We start from the raw sequence: 16,058 nt of genomic DNA, 5'->3' as shown, positions 1-16,058 counted from the left end.
TTGATTATTACCTGTGCATATTGGGTACATATCTGTTTTACATGAAAGTATAATCACCGTACCATTTTATTGTGAACTTACAGTTGTTTTTCTAGGCGTGGCCTGAGAGGGCGGTAATCTAGTCCGGTAGGGATTGTGTAGGTTGAGGTCAGCCCTGTGTTAATTGACCTCGTTGTAAAGGTTGAAGTCAGCCCTATGCTAATTGACCTGGTTGTTTAGGTGCCGCTCCACCTGTTAAGTGAGCTTATAGTGGTAATCCTTGTGCTTGTTAGTCAAGGCGGGGACGTAGGCAATTTGGTCGAACCCTGATAACATATCGCGTGTATTGTTTACTTTTTCGCACCTTACTTTTCTGTACGTGTATGTTTAATTTCTAAATTGCATAGAATGACCCTAGTCTGTGTTATACTGTTGTTAAAACCAGTAGACCTAGACGAAAAATTTTAAATACCCAATTCACCCCCCCCCCCCTCTCTTGGGGTTGCACCAAAGCCAACAATTCATCTTACCCTGTATGTTGTATATGTAATAGGAGGCATAGGGGTGACTGCCGAATTGGGGGTCCTAGCTGCTATAGGTGCGGTAAACCAGGGCATATTGCAAGGAATTTCCGTCAACTATTGCCCAATGCACCTGCACCGAGTAAGATCCGGGGAAACCAACACGTACCCTGAGGTGGAGGTGGTCCAGCACGTGTGTACACGATGATCCCAACCGAGGCAAATATTGCCAAGGGGACTGGTACGAGTTTATGTTTAAGATAATTATGGTTTTATTTAATTGTTGTTAATGCATAAATTTAGATGGGGATATATACTGGATTGTATAAGATATAGTGAGTTAGCAAATTGTAGAAATGTGAAAATGAACGAGTAGCAAAATTTCAAGCACGAAATTTTATAAGGAGGGGAGAATATGGAGACCCAAAAAATTTATTTATGGAAAATAAGAAAGAAATGAAAAGAGGGAAAATTTAAAAAAGAAAAGAAAAGAAAAGAAAACAATAGGCTTCGTCGACGAATCCCCTATTTTAGTCGATGAAGGTCCTTCTGTGGTTCGTCAATGAAGTCCGGGCATCGTCGACGAAGAGATCTCAAACGACAGAAATTTTAGGTTTAGGGTTCATCGACGAAGTCCTTCTTTCATCGACGAACGTTCTACTTCAACTCGTCGACGAAGACTTCATTTCATCAACAAGGTTGGCCGAGTCAACGGCTTATAAATAGAATTTCTCATTTCTTACTCATTAAGAAATCTTAATTTCTCTCTTTCTCTCTCTAAAAACGACGCTTCTCACCCTTTCTCTACGATTTCTCATCGTTCATCGCCTGATTAAACGATCGGAACTTACCACGAGGATCTGGGGGAAATTCTCTACAAGTCTAGCGGAGTGGATTCTTGAACGAGGTCTTTCCAAGCATCACCCTAAAGTTGAGGTAAGGGTAGAAATGAGCTATTTGTCTAATATATGATTATTTAAATGGGGTGTATCGGGCTTGGGTATGTTTAATAGTTGTTGATCTAGGGTTTGAGTTAATAAACTAGGGTTTTAAATCAAAATTCGGGTGAGCGCCACATGCATCATTTTGAGATCCCTGTAGGCGTAGTTCAGGAAACCATGTAAGGGGAGTAGATTAAGATAGTAGATTTGTAAATTTCTCTGGTTTAAATGGAAATTATTTGTTTATTTATATGATTATCCTATGAGTATTGAAAGCCAACTGTTTAAACTAAGATTTTTGAGCCTAGGGCTGTGTTATTTGTTATTATTTGCGAAAATGGAATGATTAAAGTAATGATGTGTATTTTCAGTTAAATAGAGGATGAACATGGGTTGGTGTATTATTTTTGATGATATAATTATGTGTATTATTTAAAATGTGTGGTATGAGTAAAATGAATATACAAAGTTAAGTTATGATATATGTATGACATGTTGGAAATAATGAAATGTATTGGGTTAATACTGCTTGTGAATTATTTAATCAGAGCAGAATGTGAATGTTAAATTGCAATGTATGATTTGAGAACTCTAATGTACCATAGTAGGCATAGTACTGTTGTGTGTGATTTCTGAAGTGCTAGTGCACCCACACGTCTTAAAGAGAGTATGGAGACAGGATGGTCGATTGGGCGAAGAAGGGTAGAGTCCCCTTGGAGTCTAGACCAGTATGGGAATAGCCAATCTGACTTACAGAGTGAATAGGTCGTTACTGATTTAACTCTGGTGGGTCGACCAGGGTCAAGTCCAGCCTATGGGTCGTACAACCCATCATAGGGGGAAGCATGACTGTGATTATCCATCTGGTAGTGAGTTATAAATGCATAATTGTTAATTTAAACAATGTATAACATGAGAACAACGTATGTGAAATTTATGCGAATACTGAGTATGTGAAGAAAGGAGATGAGAAATGTGAAATGAGTTTATGTGATGTGAAATACTGGGAAATATGGGAACTTAGATCTTGAAGGGATGAGTATTATAGAGATAACAGATACAAAGTAAAGTATAAATGTATTATATATTGTAATATTATATTTATTTGGGGCGAGGTAAACTCTCTGCCTAAGGGCTTGCTAAGAAAGGCGAGTGCCTAGATAGGTATCAGATGTAGCCATACCGGGTTGCATAACGTATTAGGGCAGAGGGAAGCTACTTGTATGGGCAGATAATCTTCCCTATTCTCGGGAACCTCCGCTGATGAATAATTGTGTGAATGCGTGTGAATATGAGAAAAACTATCCACCTGAGGGCTTACTGAGTAAGGTAAGTGCCCTGATGAGTATCAGTTGTAGCCATACCAAGTTGCATTAGGTATCAGAGCAGAGGGGTGCTACTTGTATGGGTGGGTAATCACCTCAATTCTTGGGAAACTCTCGTTAATAAAATATGCTGCGTGTGTGTGAGTAGGGACAGAGAATGATTTCATAATTGTGAATTAATTTGTAAATGATGATTATATTTTGTACACAAACCTCATGACAGCTACACATTAGTATTAATCTATTCCGTCTTACTGAGATATGTCTCAGTCGATATGAATTTCATCTTTTTCAAGACCTCCATGTGATCGAGCTCAGTGAGCTCGGGACTAGCATAGCATTTTAGATAGAGAGAGAGAGAGGGTATAGACTTTTGATGTATTTTTTTCTTTGGGTTTCATTTAAGTTTTCTTAGATGTATATATTTGTAAATACTAGATGTTGGAGATTACTATTTTGGGATGTATATATACAACTCAGCTATGTTATAAGGGATGTTAGTTTATTTTTCCGCTGCGTAACTAATGTTATAGTATCAAATATAGGTAAATGGAACACGTGGCACCCAGGCCTCACTTGGCGGGTTTGGGGAGTCCTAAGGTGGTATCAGAGCATTAGGTTTTAGGTTCTGCAAACTTAGGGATGATTAATACCAGAGTATAGGAACAGATGACAATGAGGATTGGAAATGGGTAGGTTAGGTGTTGAGAGTTATAGGATTTTGTCTTGTAGCCTCGAGGCGGAAGTACATCGACGGCTTTATGTGATTTTTCTGAAGCAGTCGAAGGTTTTAGAAAAACCATGGCAAACCTTAGATGATTTCGTTTATGAGTTGTGGGACTGGTCCTTAAGTTAAGAATTTGGACATATATTGGATTTAAGTTTAATGATTGTGTTGAGTAGGTTATGATAATGGAATGCTTAACTCTTTTCTGTCCTATTTTCAGGATGGATCCTAGGGGTAAGGATGTAGTTACTAGAGAAGGAACTGATAACTCGGAGGCAACTAGTGAGGAGGACTTTGATATTTAGACGATGCTGAGGGGAATAACCCATCAGGTCAGGGCAGAAATGAGGAAGGATCCTAGAGAGCAGAGCTGGCCATCGGTAGACCGGGGCTGTAGCATCAAAGAGTTCATGAGATTGAACTCTCCGAATTTTGCATGAGGACTTTATCTAGTGGCTGCAAAGAAATGCGTTCAGGAAATTGAGGAGATAATGGAAGTACTCGGCTGCATGGACGAGCAGAAGGTTTGTTACGCCACGTTTAAGATGACAGGTGATGCGAAACGTTGGTGGCTTTCGGTGAAGCTGCTAGAAGGATAGAGGTTACTGAAAGTGGCACTGTCCTGAGAACGATTCAATGAGCTATTCTTTGATATGTATTTTTCCTTGTCTACCAGAGAAGAAAAGGTAGAGGAGTTTACTAACCTGGCCTAGGGGAATATGACTTTTGGGGAATATGTAGTGAAATTTGTGGATCTATCTCGCTTCGCACCATTTATGATCCCGAATAGGCCATAATGTTCGAAAAATGCCTGAGACGAAAGATCTATGAGCTTGTGGTGGGGTTCCAGGTCCAAAACTTCTTGGACTTGGTGGATAAGGCCTCGGTACTGGAGAAGAGCTTGCAGGGTAGTACAGAACCATCAGAGCAGAGAAAGAGACCTACACCTCCCAGTTTTCAAGTTAAGACTAGTCAGGGATTGTGGAAGAGAGAAAGGGATATTATGGGCCCGAGGCAGGGAACGAGAGATCGGGGTTATCCTAGTTATAAGGATGATTCATCTTACCCTGTATGACGTAGATGTAATAGGAGGCATAGGAGTGACTGCTATAGGTGCGGTAAACCAAGGCATATTGCAAGGAATTGTCGTGAACTACTGCCCAATGCACCTGCACCGAATCAGATCCTGGGAAACCAACACGTACCCGAGGTGGAGGTGGTCCAGCATGTGTGCACACAATGATCTTGACCGAGGCAGATATTGCCGAGAGGGCAGGTACAAGTTTATGTTTAAGATAATGATGGTTTTATTTCATGGTAATTAATGCAAATACTTAGATGGTGATATATACTGGATTGTATAAGATAGTGAATTAACAAATTGTAGAAATGTGAAAATGAATGAGTAGCAAAATTTCAAGCACGAAATTTAATGAGGAGGGGAGAATGTAGAGACCTGAAAAATTTATTTATGGAAAATATTAAATGAATGAAAAAAGAGAAAAAAAAAAAAAAAAAAGGAAAACAATAGGCTTTGTCGACGAAGGTCCTTATATGGTTCGTCGACGAAGTTCAGGCGTCGTCGACGAAGAGATCCCGAAAAACAGAAATTTCAGATTTAGGGTTCATCGACGAAGTCCTTCTTGCGGCGACGAACGTTCTTCTTCAACTCGTCGATGAGGTTGGTGGAGTCAACGGCTTATAAAAATATTATCTTGTATAGTTTTTAAAAAATTGAAAAAATAAGTTGTTTTTTTTTTGTAATTATTTTAAAATATAAAAAGAACAAATTATTTTGGACATTAAAATATACTCTATATTATCTACCTTTTAAAACAAATTTTGAAAAACTAAAAAATAAGTTAAAACTCTACAAAAATCAAAAATTGACACAAAATTTTTTCCATAACCCACTTGAGAACATAATAAGATTGGAATTTTAAATTTGAATTTGTATGAATTTAAATAAAACATATTACAAAATTATATTAATCTCTTTTTAAAATTCATATAAATCTAACCCCAAATTTAAAAATCATTCTTCCAAATACTGCCACGTGTTTTTCTCTTTGTTTATTTCCTTGTAACCAAAAAAAAAACAACTATCCTAATTGGGACAATTTATTTGTCTCCTACTAATTTGCTTGCCACAAGTCATCTTCTGTGATGCTCCTACACAAGTAAAGCCAAACACACCCATGTGGCAAGTATTTAATGACTGCTACAACCGCCCATTGCCTGCCACGTCCACTCAAAACATGCCATGTCGGTGGCCTCATTTATTCTGTTGGTTTTGGCCTTTCGGGGAGCTAGAAGTTCAAGTTATTTTTTGACAGTCAGAAAATATTTTTCCAGTGCTCACCAAGAAAGCTCTTTCCCTTTTTCAAACTGTCCCCCTTCAAAGCCCTATTAAAACTTGAAAAATATTTAAGAATTATATAATTATATAAATTCACTTTTTCTTTTTCTTTTCTTGGATTACGCATCGGGGATCACATGTCCGTTTTACGATCCACGTGACTAATCCTGCCTCCCTTAAAGTTGATCACACAATTCCAAAAGAAGTGTAAATTCAGGAGTTCAGGGACGAAAACAAACCCGAGAGGAATTTGAACACCTGATTTCATGAAAAACACTCCCGCAGCCCCCCACTACTACCTGAACCACATCTTGAAGATATAAATTCACTTTTTCTTGTTTGGTGGCAAAAATGAATCAAAAAAAGCATAATATAAACCAACAAGCATCCATAGAAGGAGAAACAGAGAACATATAATAGTTCCAAAAAAGGATCAGCATGCACTAAAATGCGTCCGTTTAAGAATAGCTTTTCAAAATAGTTAGCACTAACCCACAGGAGCATTAAGTCAAAATCATGATTCATATTGAGCAGTACTGATAGAAAGAGAGTTTGACATCACCATTACACCATGTACATAGAAATACAAAAGCAGCAAATGCACCCACATTTCAGCAAAACCAACATTTTGTCATTTTGAAAGTGCAGAGAGGCAAGGAAGGCACACTACAAAGGAGTATACAAAATGCAAAGCATGCATTTCTCATCTGACCCGGCAAGCCGCAGCCGCACCTGGGGAACAACTGGGGTTGGGGGACCGGCAACCAGCACCGGTACCAATATTGTTGCCAAACCTGTGATGCACCCGGTAATCGGAAATTCCCCTCATGGCAAATGTGCCAGCCCCAGTGATGAGGGAAGATGATGACGATACTTCATCTGTGCCAGCACGGCTGCTCTGGAGAGGCTCTAAGGTCTCAACCACATCGCTCATTAAGGGTCTTGCTTTGGGGTTCTGGCTCAGGCAATAGTATGCCAAGCTGCAGGCTTTCTGCGCTGCCCTCACCGAGTACTGGCTCTCTAATCTGGGGTCTATTATTTGCAGCAATTTCCTCTTGTCATTCAACTTTGGTCGTGCCCAATCCACCAAGCTCTGCTCCTTACTGGGTCTCGTCTTGTCAACTGACCTCCTTCCAGTCAACAGCTCCAGAAGAACAACCCCAAAGCTGTAGACGTCGCTCCTGGCTGTCAGGTGACCTGCACACATTTCATACAAGTCTCACTGAGAAACTGTGTGTAAGTACAGGCGAACTCAAAATACTTTATTCTGGAAAAGTACGGGGAACATGAACTCAAACAGGTACAGAATATATGAAAGGCGGTGTCTTGATGTTGATTGTAGAAGTCCAGAAGGAAGAAATGAAATATGAGGAAAAAAATTTGTAAAACTGGCTAGCCAGAAAGCAGATAAACAGAGTGATGTTATGGAACTTCAAAAATTGAAAGCAGAAAGATAGTATAAGGTATTCCTCCATGTAGCTCGGGCTCCAATCCCTTTCTAACTGATTAAGCATCCACTGAATTTATCTACCTACGTCAGTCAAGGGAATGGCGTTGAAAAATCAAGTGGTGAAGTACAGCTGGGTAACTCACCAGTCATCACATATTCTGGAGCAGCATAACCATAAGTTCCCATTACCCGAGTTGACACATGGGTCTCATCGCCTTGTGGTCCAGCTTTTGCCAGCCCAAAATCAGAGAGCTTTGCCGTATAATCCTACGGATCCAGAGACAGATGTTATGATAGGAATGAACTATTCCACTTGCCAAAGAAATGGTCATTAAAAGAACTCTTGGACATCCAGAATTAAGAAACACTACTTACAGAGTCCAACAATATATTTGACGTTTTGAAATCCCGATAGATAACAGGCCTTTCAGCATTGTGAAGGAAAGCAAGCCCTTTGGCTGCTCCCAGAGCAATCATCATCCTTGTTGCCCAAGATAAAGGAACAGTTGCCTCTGAATGCCTCAGGAAAGACCAATATCAACTTTAGATTACAAAAAGCAGCATCAGAAACTAAAGCTGTGTTTGGTATCATGGAGGGGCAATGCTTGGATTTGGATTTGTGAGGAATTTCAACAAAACTCAATACAAAATTGTATTGTGTTTTGTCAGAATCCACTTAATTCTAAATTCGCTTGAAATCCATACTCCCAAACACAGGGTAAGCATAAACCTATAGATATACATAATGACATTGGAACATATCACTGTATGCTGATCCTCCAACATAAATCAAACAGATCATCAAGAAAGTGCAGAAAAATTAGTAAGCCATACTTCTGTAATGTAAGTAAATTAAATAAGGATAACCTCACACAGATAATGCACTCAAAGATTGACAAACAAAGCATATGACAGGATTGCATGACAAAAAGTCAAAGTGATTATTGATAGGACATGCCCGCCACCCAACCACCCACCCCCCAGCACCAGAGAGAGATCCCATACAAAGCACAAAATGCCAAGGTAGTTTCATCAATATCTGTTGACAAACAAACAACAATAATCCAAATTCCCTAAGGCTGTGTTTAGGACTGAATTTGGATTTGTGTGGATTAACGAAACTCAAAAAGAGTTTATCGTACTTTTTATCCAAATTCACACAAACCAAATCCAAGGTCCTACTCCAAGTTCCAAAACATGGTATATTTTTATTTTCTGGACACCATTAACCTCCCCTGAGGTTTGGCAAAACACAGGAACCTCCCCAGAGGTTTCAAAAATTCCATTGACCTCTCCTGAGGTTTCTAACATACTACAAACTTCAAGGGAGGTCCCTAAAATTCTTGAAACCTCAAGGGAGGTCCTTAAGATTTTTGAAACCTCGGAGGAAGTCTCTATACTTTTGTCAAAAAGTCAGTGTGTTTTGCCCTTATTTTTTTCTTTGGGAAATCCACTATGCCCCGAAGGGACAAAGGAAAAAAGTGTATGGTCTGCCAACAATGACTATGCTTGATCTTGAATTTACAATGAGTGTCAGAAGGGTTTATTTGGCAAGTTTTTCGGATACAATAACAAGGGATACATGAAATAACAAAAGATTAGTAACTGTTTTTAAGATTGTGTCTTGAAAACACTCCCATTTTCGGATTCTACAAAATGATTTTTTTGTCAATTCAGATGCAATGCTAAATTCCCAACCCATTCTTATCCCATCTCTCACTTGTTCCACATTCCTTAACTTCACTAATTGTCACCATTCGCCAACACAACCCACCATTGACTGTCATCATCACAGCTGACAACCAACACCCAGCTACCATGTGTCACCGTTGCCCACCAAGACCAACCACTGCCTGCCACCACAGTCACCACCACATATAAAACATCAGCCACCCAAAAAATGAAAGAAGACAAAAATTGTTTTTGAATTATCCAAACATATTCTTGCTTCATATCTAGAAGAACAAAACTCGAATTTAATCATCAAACTGCATTTTTGAATATAAAAAATGCATGATGCAACTTACTGCTTTTGTTTTCAAAAACAAGAATCTGAATAAAATATTCTAGATCTTTAAACAAACAGGGCCTAACTTTCTCGCTAGGCCAGACCAGCCAGCTCTTCCTTCAAATGTTACCAAGATTTAATTTTGACACCATTTTTTCAGTCTTGGGTTCAAAACCTAAAGCATAAAAAAATTCCCAAAGGCTTGAAAACTTTTTCACAGAATTAGATTTCAATGTGGAGAAAAGGTCGGAACTGAAATGAATTTACAGGAAAAAGTCAGGATTTTCAATACCACTTGAACTTCAGAAATTTAACTGGAACTCATCTAGCATAAAGTTTATGAATCAGAATATGGATTGGTTTTTGCTGAAGCAAGTAGAGAATCAGTCTCACTGGATAATTTACAGATTCCAACATTTGCAATTCTGCACACCCTGACTATAAATTCTTCTGTCAGTTGGTCATAACCCTGCTTATCGTCTACTTGATGTATGAATGAAAACACATGAAGGTTTAGCGCTTAATTTAGTTGCTGGGAAAAAAAGGAATCCCACTCCAAACCAAAATGGAGGACTGAACCTCCATTGAAGAATCTGGAGTTCTGTTACAGTAAAATACACCACATTACATCAAAATAGCACATCCCCAGCGTATCTTCCCCTCCGCACCGCTAAATCCCTGAAAAAAATTTCCAAGGAAGACTGCTAAAAACACCAAGCTCCAAATGCACCAGGAAAAAAAAAAATAATGCAAAAACAAAACAACATTCAATTCACCACTTTGGCAACAAAGAAAGAACACATCTAGAGACAAATCTTCAAAAGGTCTTCTAGCAGATAATTGGTATTAATACTGTTAAGGATGGTAGACAAGTGATGTCCCTAATACTGTAACTAGTCTTAGCTTTCCAAGTAAGAGAGAGTGCATAGGGAACTAAACACCATTAAAATCACGAGTAAAAAGATTAAACAGCGACATATAGGAAATTTACCCAAGGAGAAAAAGAACCAAGCACCTCTAATAGCTGATCAAGATCATTGTTTCTCTTTCATCTAGATTTATTCTAAAATAAAATTCCAAGAAACACCATCCTCTTTAGAAAACAAGAAACTAGAAAAGAGAGCATTATGGCCACTTGAAAAGTATAGATACCAGAATAATCAATGCAGAACATAGCATCCCCAATCAAATGCTAAAATCAAACTTCTCCCATGGCCAATGTGAAGCTTCACGAAGGAAGAAAGAGATGCAAATTACAAGAAACAAATATCCAATGTCTCAAATGAGTGGCATTAGATTGCGAGTTGGGGCATTGTCAACTCATCTCCTCAAGGTTTCTAATAAGTGTGTGCATTTATTTATTTATTTTGAGAGAGAAAGAGAGGCAAGGGGTAATATTTGTAAAGTTGAACAGAAACTCTTGAGAAACACTGTCTTGTTCCCCTTTACCAAGTTACAAGTATGCATAATGCATTTGATGTGTGGTTTCAGTAAAAGGCTGACTCTTCACTAGCGAATTGGCAAGTATTAGACAAAATACGTAGCAATCATTGACTCTAGAACCAATATTAAGACTGACTACCATAATTGAAAGTTTCAGAGCTCCCAAATGACAATAGAATGAAGTTCTCAGAGATGTAAGGTTTTCTCCTCTAAAGAGTCGAAATGACACGTCCACAATAATGAAGTGGTAAAAAGATAGAGCATAAAACAACCTGCATGGTTGCAGGAACTTTGTTTTTATCAAGTCACCAACTCCTGCACGTCAGCCTTCATGTACAATCAACACAAATTGATCCAGTTCATTAATTTATATGTTTTGCAGAATTGTTCTGTCAAAATGCACGCATGAAAAGTAAGGTTTAGCAACATCAAATTGAGAAAGAAATGACCGGTACATACTTCGAAACAAGTGATTCTCGAGGCTTCCGCGGAACATGAACTCGTAGACAAGTAACCTATGATCATCCTCGCAGCAATATCCAATTAACTTGACCAGGTTTGGATGCCTCAGCTGCCCAAGAAAGTTAACCTCCGTCTGGATAGAAGACAAGGGCAAAAGAATCAAAAAAGCGCAAACAACACATCAAAAACAGAAGCAATACGCTTCAAGGGAAGCAGAAAAATAAAAGCAATAGTAAACACAAAAGCGTAGCAAAAACAAAAATATATCAAGTAGGGAGGAAAACATACACGCCATTCTCTATGGCCTTGAAGGCCCTCCTTGTTAAGAACTTTTACAGCAACTGGGAGGGATTTGAGGCCGACCCTCACATTTTCGTCTATGTAACCCTTGTACACTGTTCCAAATCCACCTTCGCCCAGAATATAATCAGAGCGGAAGCTCTTGGTTATGGTCTCGAGCTCGAACAATGTAAAAGCGATAACATGTGTATATAGCACAGCATTCTTTCTAGAGTCCTCAATGTTGTGCGGAGTTGAAGGATCGCTCAGATCTGATACGGAACGACTGTGCTTCTTCTCCGAACCGCCATTTTTAACAGGTAGAGATAACATGTGAAGCTGCTGAACTGCCCCACAAAGAAACCCCCAAATTTAATCTCAGATAAAAACACGAACAAACAAACAAACAAAGAAGAAAACCCAGTGCGAGTACCCATCCACTGAACATGACTTCCCCAGCTTACATTATCGAATTCGTGCAAACCCAATCAAATTCACCCAGCAAAATTACGAAAATTGGCGTGTGTGTGTGTGTGTGTGTGTGTGTGTGTGTGTGAGAGAGAGAGAGAGAGAGAGAGAGAGAGAGAGAGAGAGAGAGAGACAGAGAGCAAAAACAAGAACAAAAACAAAAAGAAGCAGAAAGTTAATGTGCAAAGGCAAAAGATGGGGGAAAGAGAAGAAAAGGAGCAAGACCCAGATCTGGAAAGAGCAGCAAAAGTGAACCTTGCGCATGGGAGACGACAGCAGACTCCTCTCTGGTACCACAGTTGCCCATCTTCAAAAGCTCCTCTCTGGGTTTGATGCAGCTGGTGTAGTGGTAGAGCTAGTTCCAGTGGTGCTCCTCGTGTTCTTCCTCTCCTAATGGCCCCGGGTTTCATTCTGCGGCTCCTCCTTCCTCCCCTACTCTTTCCAGAGACAGAGCATATCAGCCCTCCCTCAGTCCCTTTCTCTCTCTTTCTCTGCTATGACTTTCAATGGTTAAAGAATAATAAAAGAAGAAGAATAAGAAATTATAAAATGTGCCTCAAAAGGGTTTAATAATCATGGGAGCAAGTTACGGTCACTGTTGTTAGGGTTACTAACAAAAGAGTAGTTATTATTTCCTCATAAATTTAGACCCCACTAAAAGGGCTTAGGACATTTAATAAGTTAAGTTTTTTGGCAAACCTTTTGAACTCTCCCTAGGGCACAATGACCCCTGGGATGACTTAATTTGTCTCTTGAAATTAATAAAATGAAATTTACTTTGGAACAAAAGTTTATAAAATTCATGTTACTGGTAAATTTTATTTTATTATTCAGTAAAAATTAGGTATTAAAAAAGTTATAAATTGATTGAAATATTTTTAAAACAGATATATTATTTTAATAAATATAAATAAAGTAATAGATATTGAAAAATAGTATACTCATGGAGGGTAATAATCTCTAAACCTCTATTTAAGAGTTTAGATTTCAAGTCTTAAATTTGAATTTGTATAAATTTAGACAGAATATAATATAAAATTGTAATAAGTTTCATCCAAATTCATATAAATTTAAAAATAATATCTAAAATTTATGCCCTCAAACAATATTTTAGAAATAAGATAACTTTTATTTTGTTAGACTTCTTCATCATGATTCTCTAAATCATATAGAATTATTTCTAAGAAGGAAAAAATAGAATATATTTAGGGTAAATTTGGATAAAATATTTTAGTTAGAGAAAGGAAAAAAAAATAAGAAAATATAAAGGAAACTTATTTTCTCTTATATTTTCCTTCTCTATTAAATACTATTAAAAATAAAAATTTGTTTTATTATGACTAAAAAATAAGAAAGACGGAATATTAATAATGTGTAAAATCAAAATTTTGTTCATAAATTTAGTATATTTTTTATTTTCTTCCCTACCTTTATTTATAACCAAATATGAAAATTTGAATTTCTTTTTTTTCCAATTTCCAAATAGAGCCTTATGGAAGGTGGATGAGGAAACCATAAGCACAAAATTTCCTAAAAACCAACAAGATTTCTTGAAAGATGCCTTCACATACATAAAAACTCTTTAAAATTTCTCAAGTTGATACCTTGAGAAAAGAGGAGAAAAGAAATTATGCTTTTTTTATAAGAAGTTATGTTTTTTTTCATTAAAATATTTTTAAAAAGGTTTTTAGAAAACATTTTTATGAGATTTTGTAAACCACTTGAAATTACTTAAAACCACTCCTTGTTTGAAATGAAAAACATTTTTTTCTTATTGAAAACTTTTTAATTTTTCAATGAGTGCTCTATAAAATAGAAATTAAAAATTAAATTTAAGTTTAAAAAAAAAACTTATTTTTTTACCTTCAAGCCACTTTATAGGCGATTACTTTGAAAAATATGTTAGTTTGTTTAAACTTGAAGAAAAAATTAATTTTTGGTGGGAGAATCATAAATCTGCCTTGAAATTTTATTTTTTGAAATTATGAAAATTTTAAAGAATATCTAAAACTCACTTCATGGGTGTTATCTCAGGACGACTATGTAGAGAATGTGCTGGAGAGGTTTAGCATAACTTGTAACACCCTAATCTGAGTCTGTCAAGAAACACTGCGTTTCTCTTCCTCCACCTAGACCAGACAACAGGGGGCGGGCCTTATCAGACTAATGATTGATCTCACAGACCAACACGTGTCATTTTCAGTGTGTTTTATCCTCACCCAAACACTTCCTGAGAAAACTTCCCAAAAGGTCACTCATCTCAAGATTACTCCAAGTCTGCATGCTTAACCATGAAGTTCTTATGGGAAGGCTCCCGAAAAGAAATGTACACTTTGTTGATATAGGTAATAACATCAAATTCTTTTTAAGTCTTTCTTCCATAGGATATCACATTCTCCCCCACTTACAGAACGCAACGTCCTTGTTGCGAACTCACATTTCCAAACCCAGGCGATGTGAATCTCATCACACTTCCGACTGGGTAATTGCTCTAATACCATTTTGTAATGCTCCAACCTAGGTCGATCAAGGAGCACTGTGTCTCTCCTCCTCCACCTAGACCATACAATAAGGGGGCAGGCCTTATCGGACTAATGACTGCCCCATAGACTAACACATGTCTTTTTCAATGTGTTTTGTCCTCACTCACACACTTTTTGAGAAAATTTCCCAAAAGGTCACCCATCCCAAGATTACTCTAAGTTAAGCACGCTTAACCGTGGAGTTCTTATGAGAAGGTTCTCAAAAAGGAAGGTACACCTTGTTGATATGGGTAGTAACATCAAATCATTTTTAAGTCTTTCTTCCACGAGATATCACATTAAAAAAAATTTGGACCATTTCTCAAATTTGTTCGTGTCATCCTTGCGCAGGGGCCATACTATTCTTCCTTGTATCATTCCAATTTTATCGGATGTCTCTGAAGAGACATCAAAAAACTAGGTTCAGCAGATAGAGGATATGCTAGAAGTACTTGGCTGCACGGATGAGTAGAAAGTCCGTTATGCTATATTTAAGATGTTAGGGGATACAAAACACTGGTGGCTTTTGGTGAAGCTACTAGAGGAACAGAGGTTAGTAAAGATAGTTCTAACATGGGATCAATTCAAGGAGTTATTCTTTGATAGGTATTACCACTTATCTATCAGAGAGGATAAGATTGAGGAATTAACTAATCTGACACAAGGGAGTATGACTGTGGAGGAATATGCTGCTAAGTTTGTCGAACTGTTATGTTTTGCTTTGTTCCTAATTCCAAATGAGATGAGAAAAGTCAGAAAGTTTGAAAAAGGCCTACAATGAAGACTTTATGTGCTTGTAGTGGGGTTTTAGGTCCAGAATTTTTCAGACTTGGTAGACAAGGTTTCGGTAGTGGAAAAGAGCATCTAGGGCGGTACAGAGCCAATAGAGTAGAAGAAGAGGCCTGCACCTTCTAGTTTTCAAGCTGAGGGTAGTCAGGAATCGTGGAAAAGAGAGAAAAATACTATGGGCCCACGACTGGAGATGGCAAATTGAGGTTATTCTAGTTACCAGGATAAATAGTCTTACTCCTTATGTCAGAAATGTAATAAGAGGCATAAGGGTGAATGTTGGACCGGGACTCCTAATTGTAATAGGTGCGGTAAACCGGGGCACATCAAGAGGAACTGTCAGGAACTGCTGCCTGTTGTACCTGCACCTAATTCGATTCTAGAAAATCAACAAGTACCCCGAGGTGGTGGTGGACCAGCACGTGTCTACACGATGGTCCTCGATGAGGTAGATAAAGCCAAAGGGGTAGGAATGAATTTGTGTTTAAGATAATGAAGAATTTATTTAATTATAGATGATGCAAAAGTTTATCCGGTGATATTACTTAACTGTATGGGATAAAATGAGTTAAGAATTGTAGAAATGTGAAAATGAATAATCAGCAAAATTTTAAGGACGAAATTTCTTAAAGGAGGGGAGAATGTAGAGACCCAGGAAATTAGTTTATGGAAAATGATAAAGAAAAGAAGAAAGGAAAAAATATTAAAAAGGGTAACCGTAGGCTTCGTTGACGAATCCCCTGTTTTAGTCAACGAAGGTCTTTCAGTAGTTCGTCAATGAAGTT

The 16,058-nt window shown here is 37.8% G+C and overlaps 1 protein-coding gene and 1 non-coding gene across 2 annotated transcripts; both read right to left on the bottom strand.

Moving 5' to 3' along the window:
- Positions 1 to 6,355: 6,355 nt before the first annotated feature.
- On the bottom strand, positions 6,356 to 12,606 carry LOC131160611 (probable serine/threonine-protein kinase PBL8). The gene is made up of 6 exons (XM_058116445.1): positions 12,218 to 12,606; positions 11,504 to 11,841; positions 11,213 to 11,348; positions 7,678 to 7,814; positions 7,446 to 7,569; positions 6,356 to 7,049 (listed from the first exon to the last, which is right to left on the bottom strand). The coding sequence occupies exons 1-6, from the start codon at positions 12,267 to 12,269 to the stop codon at positions 6,556 to 6,558; spliced, it is 1,281 nt and encodes a 426-aa protein (XP_057972428.1). The 5' UTR covers positions 12,270 to 12,606; the 3' UTR covers positions 6,356 to 6,555.
- A 2,182-nt stretch (positions 12,607 to 14,788) lies between these two features.
- Positions 14,789 to 14,892, bottom strand: LOC131161029 (U6 spliceosomal RNA). The gene has a single exon (XR_009138192.1). It is a non-coding gene; the product is annotated as a U6 spliceosomal RNA (small nuclear RNA).
- Positions 14,893 to 16,058: the final 1,166 nt, after the last annotated feature.

The sequence above is a fragment of the Malania oleifera genome, chromosome 7, assembly GCF_029873635.1.
Source record: "Malania oleifera isolate guangnan ecotype guangnan chromosome 7, ASM2987363v1, whole genome shotgun sequence".
Taxonomy (NCBI): Eukaryota; Viridiplantae; Streptophyta; class Magnoliopsida; order Santalales; family Ximeniaceae; genus Malania; species Malania oleifera.
This window is presented reverse-complemented; position numbering and strand designations above follow the sequence as displayed.